The sequence below is a fragment of the Lynx canadensis genome, chromosome C1 (genome assembly GCF_007474595.2).
Source record: "Lynx canadensis isolate LIC74 chromosome C1, mLynCan4.pri.v2, whole genome shotgun sequence".
Taxonomy (NCBI): domain Eukaryota; kingdom Metazoa; phylum Chordata; class Mammalia; order Carnivora; family Felidae; genus Lynx; species Lynx canadensis.
Window position 1 is genome coordinate 33090824 of NC_044310.1, and position 14566 is coordinate 33105389.

Here is a 14566-nt window from a genome sequence, read left to right on the forward strand (position 1 = left end):
GGAGACACAGAATCCGAAGCAGCCTCCAGGCTCTGAGCCGTCAGCACAGAGCTCGATGTAGGTCTCAAACCTACGAATGCGAACCAGGAGATCATGACCTGAGCCGAAATTGGATGCTCAACCGACTGAGACACCCAGGCGCCCCTCATGAATTTTTTGATGCAGAACTTCAAAAACATGTCTTACCTCTGAGAAACCGGGAGTAGATCCCCTCAGGGTTAGGAAATCCCAGGCAGGGAAGCAGACACAAGGTGCTCCCAGTTTCACTGATCGTGCTCCCAAGAGCCTTAGCGTTCAACGCTATTCCAATTAGAGACTCAGAGGCCTCTGGAACCTTTACCTGAGGCAGATGAAACTTCTTTCCCTTTAAGTTGTGAATAAAAAGATGACTCAGTCTTGCCTCACAAGACTCAAGCTTTTTTTTTTTTTTTTGCCACAACCTACAGTAATAAGGAACTTTTCCCTCCAATGCAGCTGACGCTTTCAGAAGTATACATAAACCTGAAACAAAAGCTTCATGAAACAGTATCTTTACCATATATTTTTGAATCTATTATTTCATTAAAAAGACAAGCGGGTCATAATTTATTAAATGGATTTTACAACCACCTGCAGTTTGAAAAATCAGAACACTACAGTATTTCTCTTGGATGGAAGATATCAGGCTGACATATATTAATACAGGCAATTCCCTACTAAGGATCAGAATCTTTCCGACCAATGCTCATGTATTACTTGGTTATTTGACATTTGAAACATTTCCCGTGAAACAAGATGGTTGGGAAAGGAAGTAACATTCACTAAGGATCTATTACATGCATTATCTCATTTATTACTCCAACAAATGATCCTGACTGGAAGAAAATACTCCATCACACAGATGGGAAAAATTAAGGCTCAGAGATTAGTAACTTTTCTAGTGTAGTAGAATTTGACGCCAAGACACTTGACTCCCCAAAATGTGCTTTGTAGCACACTACAGTATTTTCTTAGGTTTATAATCACTCACTCCAAACCCTGACTTCTTCTCCAAAAAATAAAACCAAATAATCCCTATTCAACCCAAATTAAGCAGGATATTATAGAGCCTAATCACCATTTATGGGGATAATCTTTGTAGAGGTCATCCTTAATTATAACTTGGGCTCTCAAAAACACATTCTCCACAGTGGTAGCAAGATTCTTATACCCCGCAAATTCCCCAGTTGACTCCTAAAACAAGCCACAGCAAATGGGAACAGAATTCTCAGTGATTTCAGAGGCAGCAGGGAGACAAAGAGGAGATGGGGACTGCTTGAGACATCCCCAAGGCCATTAGGGGAAATCTAGGCATTTCCAGGGTGGAGACTTAAGGAGGTAGAGTCTGGCTCCTTTGCCCTGACTAGGTCTACTTCATTTCCATACATATTCCCACTGTCTTGACATCCCTTTCCCTACTCCCCAGGAGTATCTGGGGAAAAAGAAAAACGCTCCTTTTGCTCAGCTTTAAAAGGACTCTGTTGCTAAAGCTGAAGTATGAACCACCATTCCTGATACAAGTGCCTGAAGCAGAAACAACTTTACACTCCGATACTGAAAGATGGCAGGTGGAAGGATGGGTAGGTGAATGGTTCTTGAGGAACCAGTCTGAATATGCCCATCGCAAACCCGTTTCCAGGCCTGATAAAGTGATTCCTGGAATGAAAAGCAAAAAGCACCCGCACACTCCCCCTGCTGGTGCAAGCCTGCTGCTGACTGTCCATCACGAGGTCAGAGGAATCCTAGCTGCGGCCCTCCACCCCGAGTATTGGCTCACGTGGGAGTGAAGCGTCACGTGTTTATGTCCGTGTGGCTGAAAATTCAGGAGCTGTTGGGTGTGCTGGGCTTTCGCCCCAGGAAGAAGGAGAACTGGAAACACTGACTTTCTCTTCCCTCCTCCCTTCCACTCCCTCCCCAAGGACGAAGGGTTGCCTCCGCTCACCTCAACTTGTCTTACCTATTACGTTCTTCCTTTTTGTTAATTTTTATTGGTTTAAATTCAAGTTAGTTAACACACAGTGTTATCACATCCTTTGTGACTCCACTGTCTATGGCTAGGCACCCCCCGCCCCCAAGCTAAAGTGAGCAAACGAACATTTTATCAGTCTTTTATTTATATTTTTGGAGAAGATCTACAGTTTCACGAGAAACACTGATTTTTTTCTCAAACAATAGAAAAAAGTTAAAAAAAAAAAATCTAGGGTCTAGTGTCTTAGAAGAATAAAACAAGTCTCTTCAGCAAGCATCGGGCCAATTCAGACGGGAGTAACCAGTGAAGCAGGAGTCACACACAGGAAGTTCACATTTATCCAGTTTTAGGAAGAACCCAGATGTCGTCTTGTCTGGTTCTGTAAGGTTCCAAGTGGACCGGCTCAGCCTAAAACTGGCAACAAGCTGACCTGCACAGCCTCCGGGGGCCGTGTCGTTTGGACACGGGTGGCTCACTCTCCGGGAGGCTGCATCTGTTTACAGAACTCATCGAACTGCTGCTGCTCCAGCTCTGTCATGACTCGGTTGAGGGCATAGATCTGAAGGGAGAAGCCGACATGTTAGCAGACGAGGCAGCTGCTTAAGCAGACACCACAGGCTGGGTCAGGGGCAAATGCCGGGCCTGGGGCAATAATGCAGGGACAGTGATAACGGAGCACAAGAGACGGCTACTGATTCCATCTGGAGCATGAGGAGAGAAGCAGGCAGGTGGCTTCATCTGGCTTTTGAAGCTTCAGTAGGATCTGGACAAGCAGGGAAGAAAGGACATACTAGGGGGCGGGCAGAGGGTGGTGTGACGGAATAAACAGAATGGAAGAGTACGGGATTAGTTCTGGAACCTTCAACTATGCTAATATGAAGGATATCACAGCGTGTGGGGAGGTGGAGAAAGCACTGAGGATGTTGAAGCCTTAAATGCCCTGCCGAGGCGTCTGGACTTTGGCCAGACTCTGGAGAGCCAGCAAGATTAGTGCGCAGGGGAGCAACCCGATTGTATCTCTGCTTTGGGAAAGATAACTAGAGACCATGTGAGGGATCAAGTAGGGGAAAAAGAGATTACAGGCCCCTTAGGAGGCATCATCACAATAGTCCAGGGAGGAGGCGGCAAGAATATGACGACGTAGGGCAGGCAGCGGCGGTGGAATGAAAATCGCAAGAGACATTCTCAGGTGAAAGGTGGGGTATCTACCTCATTCCTCACCTTTATCCTTGTGGTGCTGATCTGTCCACTAAAGAACAGAAACATCATAAGACGCCCCCAGTTGTAAAAGAGAAAAATGAAGGAGTGTGTTTGTGTGTGGGGGCGGGGGGATGTAACTTGGATCAATTTAAGAGAAGACAAGAAAGGGGGAAAAAAGAAACCGAGCAGTGAGACAAATAGAAAACACAAAACAAAGAGCAGAAAAGGCAACCAAATGTGTAAGAGAGGATCACTAACCATGCAAGATGGTTCTTTGAAAGCAGTAGAGAAAATCCTGCAAACCTATGACAGGGTGAACGGAGATAAAAAGGGGGAGACACAAACATGACTGGCATCAAAAAAAAAAGATAATCACTGATCTAATGGAGACTAACTCCAAGTATTATGAACTTTGTGTCAATAAGTTTGAAAACTTAAAATGAAATAAATTCCTACAAAGAGTAAAATGATCAAAACTGACTACATAGAAAGGGTGAATGACCCTACAGTCCCCCCATGTGTCTACTGTGGTGAGACCCTATAATCTCTAAGGAAAATGGGAATCCCACACAGTGATGAGGACAGTTACAAGCAACATAAATGATTATCAAAAAGCAGAATACTGATGGTTAAGGGGCACCTGGGTGGCTCAGTCGGTTAAGCGTCTGACTTCAGCTCAGGTCACGATCTCGCGGTTCACGAGTTCAAGCCCTGTGTCGGGCTCTGTGCTGACAGCCCAGAGCCTGGAGCCTGCTTCAGATTCTGTGTCTCCCTCTCTCTCTCTCTCTGCCCCTCCCCCACTCGTGCTCTGTCTCTCTCTCTCTCTCTCTCTAAAATAAAAACTTTAAAAAAGCAGAATACTGATGGTTAAAATGGTTAGCTTTTAGGTTATGTACACTTTACCACAATGAAAATAAATGCATAGATCTGAATAGTTAAAAAAAAAAAAAAAAAAGAAGCAGCAGCAGAGTGAAGAGAGCCAGTCACAGAATGTAGTAACATATATAAAAATTCAGAAACATGCACAACTAGATAGTATACCATTAGGCCACAAAGTATCACTTGGGGGTACACAGTGGAAGAGTAAATTAGTACAGAACAGCAAGGGCACGATCGGCATAAAATCAAGAAATTAGGCCATGCTAGTGGGAAGGGTTGGGGACAAGACCAGAGTGGGGCCCGAGAAGCTTCCAAGTTCCTGGTCATGTTCTATTTCTTCAGTTGGGTGGTAGGCACAGGGTTGTTTTATTCATCTCCTTCAAGTTGCACACATTATATATACATATGAATACACATACTTCTTATATATTATATGTAGATTAGATATAGATCTATAGATATAGGTATCATATATTTGAACCTCGGCTTCATCCGTTCACGCTTTACTGAGCACTTTAATCTGCATCTGACTGAGCTGGGGACTAAGAAGGATATGAAGTAGCTTCTTGGAGACCAGAAGGCAGACTGGTAGAAGGGAAAATAAAATAAGCAGAGAAAGAAGGGACTCAAAATAGGTCAGCAGGTCTGAGCCAAGGAATGAAAGACTTTTGAGAAGGAAAGAGTCGCTAACAGTGTCAAATGCTGCTTCACAGCCACATGTGCCCTCTGTTCCCATTTACCCCCCAACATCGCTCCATCACATCGAACATTCTAGAATGTGCCATCTTTGTAGAACTGAATGGAAACTGTGTCTCCTTTTCCCCGCAAGGGTCTTGCCATTTCTATCTTAAGAGACTACATCCCAGGCAGCACAGATAAAGCGAACAGCAAGGTCACTGTGGGGCAAAGCAAAAAGCAGGAGCTGAAGGTCAGATTTAGCTGGCAGTCCTGCCCCTCGATCCCTCAGTAACTAGGGTTCTGTGCTTTAAAGTGAGGATAATACCTTCTACCTCACAAAGTCACATATCCTCTATCTCTTCCTTATGCCAGGCAGGATTTACAAAGGTCAGAATAATGGGAGGAGTAATAAGCCCTAGTGTGAAGATACACATGGTCATGCATGTGCGGGCTGGCCCGTGCCTGGGAATGTTACATTTCAATATTCCAATATTCCATTGCAGCATATCGCCATAAACACGATCAGTCCTTCAATTCAGAATCTGCACAAGTAAAAGCAGGCCAAGTGCCTGGAAGCACCCAGTCTCTGCTAACAACCTGCTGCCATTTACTGCGTGCTCTCTCGGTGCCAGGCCCTGTGCTAAGTGCCTTACATACATTTCTGTTCCTCATGACAATCTTGGGAGGTAGAGGTCATCATCCTCGTACTAAGGGGGGACTGAGGTTCAGAGAGATGAAGCATCTTGTCCAAGGTCCCATGGTAAGAACTGGGGTTCATAGAGGAGCGGGGATTTAGAGTTGGACTAATAAATCTAACCTGTGGAACCTCACCAGAAGGATGTCAATAAGGACAAGAATGTCCCTGACAGCATCTTTCCTTACAGTGTGCACAAAGGACAGTTGCCTCAGGCTGTTTCTTAGAGCAACCCTGCAACTGTTCCCCAAAGCGCAATGCAATAAGAACATCTGGGGCCTGGATCCAGGTGGGGACGGGGAGGTGAAGAAGGGGAGAATAATTTGTTAGAATCCAAGTCCACAGCCCTCAGGCAGTCGGTCTTAACCCAAAGGTAGATTTCTGTGTATGGATTAACCTCAAACACTCTATTATACAGTTTACTTAGGATAAAGCGCCTCCCCCAATGAATGCAGCTCCATGAAGGCAGGCATTCTTCTCTGCCTGGTCCAGTCACGGGTCTCAAGCTCCTGCAATGGCGCCTGGCACCTAGTAGCAGCTCAGGACTTAATGAACGGATCAAATCAACAAAAATGTGAAGTATTTCGCTATCAAGTAGGAAAAGAAGTGAGGAATGAGAACCCTCTTACACTGCTAATGCACACTGTATCACCTCTTTGATGGCAATCTGGCAATGTCTAGTACAACGGAAATATACACAGCCATTCTACTTCTAGTTATAGATGCTCTACGGAAATTCTAGCACAGGTGCCAAAGTATCTATGACATCGAAAAGTTTTTCACTACAGTAATATCTGTAGTAGTAAAAATCTACAAGTAATTTAAATGTTCATTACTGGGGCTCCTGGGTGGCTCAGTCGGTTGAGCGTCCGACTTCAGCTCAGGTCACGATCTCACGGTCCGTGAGTTCGAGCCCCGCGTAGGGCTCTGGGCTGATGGCTCAGAGCCTGGAGCCTGCTTCCGATTCTGTGTCTCCCTCTCTCTCTGCCCCTCCCCCGTTCATGCTCTGTCTCTCTGTCTCAAAAATAAATAAACGTTAAAAAAAAAAAAACGTTCATTACTGGAAGAACGGGTAAATATACCCAAGTGGATTCATAAAACAGACTACTGTATCTCTTTTTCTCCTATGCTCATTTCTTTTGTTTCTTAAACTAAGAAACAGACTCTTAACTATAGAGAACGAATTGATGGTTATCAGAGAGGAGGTTGGGGTGGGGGGGATGGGTCAGGTGGATAATGAGCACCGGGTGATGTATGGAAGTGTTCAATCACTACATTGTACACCTGAAACTAATATTACACTGTAAGTTAACTAACTGGAATTTAAATAAAAAGTAAAAAAATAAAATAGATTACTGTAAGCAGTGATGAGGAATAAACTACATTATTATAACATGAATAGTCCTAAAAAACATAATGTAGGCAAAGGGTCAAATAAAACACAGAATTTTATTTTTTACTTATTTATTTTTCTTTTTTTAAAGGAGGATTTTGTCAAGTTTTAATTTTTTTTAATGTTTATTTATTTTTGAGAGAGAGACAGAGAGAGAGCATGAGTGTATGAGTAGGGGAGGGGCAGAGAGAGAAGGAGAGAGAATCCTAAGCAGGCTCCACACTGCCAGCACAGAGCCCAACGTGGGGCTTGAACTCACGAACTGTGAGATCATGACCTGAGTTGAAGTCAGATGCTTCACCAACTGAACCACCCAGGTGCCCCTACTTATTTATTTTTTGATAATTTTTTTGAAGATTTTATTTTTAAGCAATCTCTATGCCCAACATGGGGCTTAAACTCACACCCCCGAGATCAAGAGTTGTACGCTCTACTGACCAAGCCAGCCGGGTGTCCCAAAACACAGAATTTTATTAATATAAAATTTTAAAACACAAAAGAACATTGTATATTGCTCAAGGATATCTATTAATATATTTGAGTGTAAAAGCATAAAACATTATAATGGTTGCCCACAGAAAGGGAAAAAGGGTGTAAGACAGGAATGGACAAAGAGGACTTTAAATTCATATGTAATTTTTATTTATCTGAAAGGCTCCAGGCGAGTATGACAAAATATTAATCACCACCAATCTGGGGTGCTGAGTACGCAGGTGTCTGTTATAATAGTCTGTTCTTCCGTATTTTTTAATGTCTCAAAAAAGGAACAAATAAAATGACTAGAAAGAGGGAAGACAGTGCAGCAAGCTTTCTTATGATACTAAATACTAAAAAAAAAACAAAACCCTACATGTCTGGATGTGCTCCAACAAAGGTAGTGTCAACAGTTTAGCTTTTCATTCTCAAGTTGATTGTGTCGACTGAACAAAGGAACAGGTCTGGTGGCCATAGGACCTGCGCCTCTTCTGGTTATGAGCAGCTAGCTGCTCCCGGGCCAAATCCTGAACATCTGTGCTAGAGGGTATCCAACACTTGTTGTCTCACTCTGACCCCTCCCTCACATGTCCCTTCTGTTTTTCCTTTCTTCCTTGCACAAAGGCTCTGCACCACGAATCACGTGGGGACGGTCAGGGCTCTGACAGTAACCTGGCATGAGACTCTGGGCTGCCACTCCATCATTCTGGACCTCGATCTCCTCCCAGGAGAGCACCTGCTTTCCTGGAGGCAGAACTGCATCACAGTTCTCTCTCCTGTCTCTACTCCAGCATCATCTCCAGCAGACCACAGGTATACTCGCCCATCTTTATCTCACCTCTGCTCTTTGTCTTTGCTTCAGCTCCTGCTGGGCTGATTTCTGCTTGGCCTTCTCCACTCTGCTGACAGGTTCTTTAACTTTGGATTTTTCTTTGCGGGCAGGTGGATCCATGACTTGGCTTCTGAACGCTTCCTAGCTCTGATGATGCAGAAGAGACTGATGAACAACAGAAAGAAAGAAGGAAAGAAAAGAAAAAAGAACTGCCGGTCACTTCCCTAACAATCCCTGAGCTCAGCCCCTTCTTTTGACAGGGAAGGCAGAGTGGCCGGGTGAAAAGGGTGCTGGATTTGGTGGACTAAGACTGAATCCCACCGCCATGACCTTGCTGGGCGTCCCTGGGCGAACCGTTATAATATTCTATTTTTCTGTATTTTTAAATTTATAAGAAAAAGAAAAAGCAAGAAATGAATAAAACTAATATAAGGAGGGAAGAGAGTGCACCAAACTTTCTCCTCATATTAAATACTTAAAATCCCCTCCCCACTCTGAGCCTGTTTCCTGTCTGCAAAATGGGCCAACAGCCACATTCCCTGCCTCCTTCCAAGGCCTGCGGCGTGAGGATCAAGCCAGAGGACCTCTGAAACGTTCATACACTGCAGCGCGGTTCTGTGAGGACACCGCGGCCCGGCGGGGCCGGCCCACGCGTCGGAGCGGGTCGGCGGGGAGGCCCGGGCCTCGCGCGGTCTCCGGCCTCCGACCCGGCGCCTTCCCACGCCCCGCCGGCCCGACAGTTACGGCCCCCCTCCGCCGAAGGGTCCCCGCCTCCCGCCGCTCCGCCGGGGCCCGCCCGCCGCAGCCCGCCGCCCGCCCGCGGCCCAAGCCCGGCCCCGGGGTACGCCTCCCCGCCCGCCGCTGCCCTCTCCGGGGGCAAGATGGCGGCGAGCAGCGGCCCGGAGTCGCCGCCGGCCCTTCTCGCCTCGGGACTCCGGGGCCCGGCCGCGTCGTCGTGCAAGACCCCACGCGGGACACCCCCGCCTTTCCCTACCTCCCGGCTTGGACTCGCGAGCCCGCCGCGCCTAGGATTGGGCAGGGCCGGGGGCGGGGCCGAGAGGCGGGGGGGGGGGGGGGGCGCGCTTTGAGGCCCCGCCCCCGGGAGAGCCGCGCGTGCGCAGAGATCACATCTGGCCATTCCCAAGTCATTCCAGAGTGTGAGCTCTGGGGCAGGGGCAGGAGGTGACTAGCAAAAGCTTTCCCTGGGATATTTTCTGGGACAGCTACTAGGCTTTGAAGAGTGAGATCTCAAGCCGGGACGAGAATTGTTAACTTCCTGGCCTTCACTACTCTTAATTCGAAGAAAAGTGTGGATGGTGACCGCCGCCTTCTTGGTTTACAAGCTCGTTAAGAAGACCAAGGGAGGGAGGCCCTGCTGGCCACAGTGTTTGGAAAAAGGAAATCAGGACAGAAATGTAAATAACCAATATAAACATAGAGAAACGTTCAAGCTCATCGATAATACATAATTTTACATTTTTTTATAATTACAATTTTACAGTCATTTAAAATAATTTTACAAATCAAAATAGCTGGTCATCGTTTCTCATTTATTAGATTAGAAGGATTGAAGAAAATGGTAGGTAAATGACAACAGAAATCTTGTTCAGTCTAATTGTAATAATAATAGTAATAATAATGATAATGGCTGCCTCACACACTATTCTTAGAGCTTCACATTTATTAACTCATTTATTCCTGTTGATAAGTATGCATGACAATGTACATGTATAGTACCATATTGTTATCCCCATTTTACAGGTAAGGGAACAGAGGCACAGAGAAGTTAAATGACTTGTCCATGGTCACACAGCTAGTAAGTACCCCAGCAAGTATTTCAGCCAGGATTTAGGATAGGAAATGGCCTATCCAGAGAAAGACTCGGCCATGTAGACCCCCTACTTTTGTTCCTCTAAGGACTAGGTAAGAATTGAAACAATTGATGGATGCTAAGCAGGGAGCTGTTCAATGGATATAGACTTTGAATTTTGCAAGATGAAAAAGTCCTAGAGATCTTTTGCCCAAGAATGTGCATATGTTTAATACCATTGTAGTGTACACTTAAAAATAAATAAGATGGGAAATTTTGTGGGTTTTTTTTTTACCACAATAATAATACAAGCATTATCTTTGACTCAGCAATTCCACTTCTAAGTTATCCTAACTAAATAATCAGAGATAGCACTATTCTTAAGAGTGAAAAACTGGAAACAATAAAAATAATTGTAATAGGGGTTGATTAAATACATCATAGGATAGCTGTCATGGGAGTCAATGCAGTCATTAAAATGACATAGCAGAATATTTATTGATGTAATAAAATGTTTTTATTAAATGAAACAGTTAAAAAGAGGCACATACAACATGATCACAACATTTGTTTTATTTTTTCAAAAAAGATTACTCTGGACATATGGAAAAAAGATCGGATGAAAACATACCAATAGGTAAATCCAGATTACTTTGAGAGTAGAGGGGATTTTTATCTTCTTTGTGCTTTTCTGTATTTTCCAAAATTTCTGCAATGAACACTTATACCTTAGCAAGATTTATACTTTCTTCTTTTAATTAGAAGGAAGTCTAATACATTTCATTTAAAAATGCTATACGAATGGTGATTGGATTATTGTTAATAATAAAAGTAGCCAAGTTAGACTGGATTATAAAACAGCTGGAAACAGGCATGGGCCTTTGGAAAACTTTAGAAAGCCATTCTAAAACAGACTGCATGCAGGGTATGAAGGAGTGGAAAAGCCGAAGTAGAAGATTAGGAAGAATAGTGGAGCCACTGATAAAAGTGAAGGTATGCTGAGTTAGCTTGGGAAGGGATAAAGAAGAGGGTAAATTAGAGGTAGGTGTGTGTGTGTGTGTGTGTGTGTGTGTGAGAGAAAGACACACACACACACACACACACACACACACAGTGTGTGTGTTAGTTTATACTCGAGGTGGCAATAGGCAAGAACAGTTGTCTAGCTCCAGAAAGGTACAGGTGTAGAGACACTGGTTTGGGATTCTTCATCAGGATAGTGAGGCTGGAGTCTGGAAGGAGGGGGAGTCTGGAAGGAGTGAAAATCCCCTCCCCCTAATTCCTCCATGAGTTTATGATATCTATCTATCTATCCATCATCTGTCATCTTTTTGTGACCATCAGCAGACTGTTGGCCAGTCTGCTTAATTCCCTAGTTGGCTGAGTCAGAGTTTATGTTGATACAACCACAGTATATTTTTACAATTGAGGTGTATACCATACTGAGGTTACATTCACTTTATTGAATAATTTTTTTTCCTATAGTCAAAAATTGCCTTTTCCCCCCCATTCACTTAGTTATGTATGCATCTATTGTTAATTCTTCCCCAAATTCTCCATCTGGACTATAAAACATCTCTTGATCTGGTCACGTGAATCTGGTGATCTTTCAGTGTCTTTTTTTTTTTTCTTTTTTTTTAATTGGAGACATCCTTCCTTAGGCCCATCCTCTTCTCTCCAAATTATCATCTTGGCCTCACTAGGCAACTATTGTTGTAGGACTTCCCCTAACCACATTCTGGGGATTCCCATCTCTTCTCCCCGGTGCCAAATCCGTTGTGTCCTGGATCTTCCCATTTGTGGTTTATTCTCTCACTTTAGAAGAGTGCATTCTCCAGTAACCTCCCCAGAAGGGGTTCATGGGAGGTAAATGTTTGAAACCTTGCTTGTCTAAAAATGGCTTTATTTTACTCTCACATTTGACAGTTTGGCGGGGTACAGATTTCCAGACTGGAAATCAAATTCTCTTGGAATTTTAAAGGTATTGATCCGTTGTCTTTTAGCTTCTCATGTGGCTAGACTTTTGAGAAATCTGATTTTCATTCTGATTTCTGTTACTTCCCATGTAATTTTTGTTTGTTCATTTGTTCTCCAGAATTTTTTAGGGTATAGGTTTTTCCTTCATCCTTGGTGTTCCGAACGCTCATAATGACTTGTCATGGTAAGTCTTTTTCATTCATTGTAGTAGATACTCCCTTTCAGTCAGGAAATGTGTAGTGTTCGATTTTGGGAGACTTTCTCTGTGATAGATTCCTTTGTTTTAAAAATTTTTTCTTTCTCATTTTCCACCTCTTGGTTTTGCTCTAGTTTATAAGAGATTTTCCTGAACTTCATCCCCTGCTTCTTCTGTTGAATGTTCTCATTTCTGCTCCAAAATTGTAATTTCTGAGTTTTTCCTGGTACCTGACTTTTCTTTTGGCAACCTCTTGCTTTCATGTTGTGGATTCAGGACCTTCTCTCATTTCATATACCTGAGGACATCAGGTGTAATTTTCTGCTCTTTCCTTTCACTTCCTAGATTATTTTTTGTTGTTTATTTTGGTCTCTAGCTTTGAAGCTGGAGGCTGTCCTCAAATAATGATAATAGCTACCAAATATTGGGTGTCAAGCTCTGTTCTGAGTATTTTACATATTTTAACTAATTTAGTCCTTATACTATCCCAGTGAGGTAGTTACCATTCTTATCCTCAATTTACTGATAAGGAAACTGAGACACAGAAAGGTTAAGGCTCTCATCCTGGACACACAGCCTGGAAGTGAACCTGAATCTAATCAAACCTCCAGCTTTCCAAATCACAGGAAATATGAGGGATAGAGAAATAAATTAAATGATACCACTAGAAAGCAATCAGCCAAATCCAGAATGTGGGACATTGTACGAGACAAATTTCTAAGTTTTACCAATAATCAAGGGTATAAAGACAAAAATCTTTAAAAAAAGGGCAAAGAGACCATTATGGAACAAAGGCACTTTAGAAACCGAACCCCAAAATGTAACATGTGCGTCTCGTTTGGATGCAGATTTGAACAAACCATGTGTAAAAAGACATGTCTGACACCATTGAAAATGTGTGAACATAGACTGGATATCAAATAATATCAAGGTATTATGATGTATGTAGGGGTGTGTGTGTGTGTGTGTGTGTGTGTGTGTGTGTGTGTGTGTACCTTAAATGGGTTATATTTTTGGAAATTTGCCATAGTAGAAATTAAACTAAGAAATTATTACTTCATTTAAACATGTCCTTACATGTTAACATAAACAAAATATGTTTTATGAGAACAGCTATTTTCTGAAACAAAAAAATTAGTGAGAAGAGTGGTTTTGTTTCACACATCTGTACATCTTTTAAGTGTCTGGCTTGATAAAAGACAGCTGTATTCTCATATCAGCTCTTAAAAAATTTGATCCGCTGCAGTAGGCTGTGTGGTTGAAGTGGATGTGATTGGAAAAGGGGCATTTCAATCGCCTTCTCAAATAATTGTGGATATTCTTCTTTGATACTTTGGCCAAACTTGGCCAATGGTAGTTTCTGAAAGGTTACTGCAGCATGGGATCTGCAGCCATCCCGGTGAACTTTTCTTGTCTTTTTTTCTCTCAGCTTTACTGAGATAAAATTGACATATAGGCGTACAACTTGTAGATCTGATACCCTTATATACTGCAAAATGATTACCACCATAAAGTCAGCTAATACCTCCATCAGGTCACATAATTACCATTTCTTTGTTGTGGTGGGAACCTTTAAGATGTGCTCTCCTAGCAACTTTAAAATGTATAAGCCAGTAATGAACTTTTCAGACTCTGTTACCACTGAAATTCTCTTGCATTTTGAGTAGATCTTTTACCTTTGCATGATTTTGTCAAGACATGCATTAGTCATTTGGAAGTTACTGGTTCACTGAGTTACACAGGTCTTTCAAATGTTGACACGTTTCATTATATAACGTCAAAAAATCACTAATTACGTTTAAAAAATTTTTTTTAACGTTTATTTATTTTTGAGACAGAGAGAGACAGAGTATGAACAGGGGAGGGTCAGAGAGAGGGAGACACAGAATCCGAAGCAGGCTCCAGGCTCCGAGCTGTCAGCACAGAGCCCGACGCGGGGCTGGAACTCACGGACCATGAGATCATGACCTGAACCAAGGTCGGATGCTTAACTGACTGAGCCACCCAGGCGCCCCTAAAACAAATAATCGCTAATTATTAATGTCACTACCAATCTCAAGAGCATGATCTTTTTTTATTGGGAAGCTATCAAGCCCACAACGGCAGATGAAATGTCAACACAGTGAAAAAAGCAAATAACAGTTTAGTATTATTACGAGCATAACAATACTGGGGGAACCTCAGGAAAGGGTCTCAGGGGCTTCCAGAGTTCATGGACCCCATGGACCCCGCACATTGCTCTCCTAGAGAAACTCTTGCACATGTGAGCCAGGAAAGAATGTTCACAGCAGCACTGTTTGTAAAAGCAAAGGCCCAGGCACAACCCACATTTTTATCAATGAGGGAATAGACACACTGTTGGTATATTCATATAATGTCTACCACCCAGTGGTGAAGGAACGTACCAGAGCTCTCTGAATCAATCTGGATGAATTTCAGTATTTTA

The 14566-nt window shown here is 43.1% G+C and overlaps 1 protein-coding gene across 2 annotated transcripts; it reads right to left on the bottom strand.

Moving 5' to 3' along the window:
- Positions 1-2110: 2110 nt before the first annotated feature.
- On the bottom strand, positions 2111-9189 carry LOC115520803 (small vasohibin binding protein). 2 transcript variants are annotated; one of them, XM_030325480.1, is made up of 3 exons: positions 9132-9189; positions 8144-8284; positions 2111-2546 (listed from the first exon to the last, which is right to left on the bottom strand). In XM_030325480.1, exons 2-3 carry the CDS (start codon positions 8255-8257, stop codon positions 2460-2462), a joined length of 201 nt encoding a protein of 66 aa, XP_030181340.1. In that variant the 5' UTR covers positions 8258-8284; positions 9132-9189; the 3' UTR covers positions 2111-2459. The 2 variants fall into 2 exon arrangements, with proteins under 2 accessions (XP_030181340.1, XP_030181341.1); XM_030325481.1 differs by having other exon boundaries at positions 8144-8302; positions 9132-9164.
- Between the last annotated feature and the right edge of the window lie 5377 nt (positions 9190-14566).

Excerpts from the sequence above, each read along its gene's own strand:
- LOC115520803 (XM_030325480.1), bottom strand. The coding sequence starts at position 8,257 with ATGGATCCACCTGCCCGCAAAGAAAAATCCAAAGTTAAAGAACCTGTC. Across the intron at positions 2,547-8,143 it reads AGCAAAGACAAAGAGCAGAG|ATCTATGCCCTCAACCGAGT; the intron begins GTGAGATAAAGA and ends TTCTCCCTTCAG.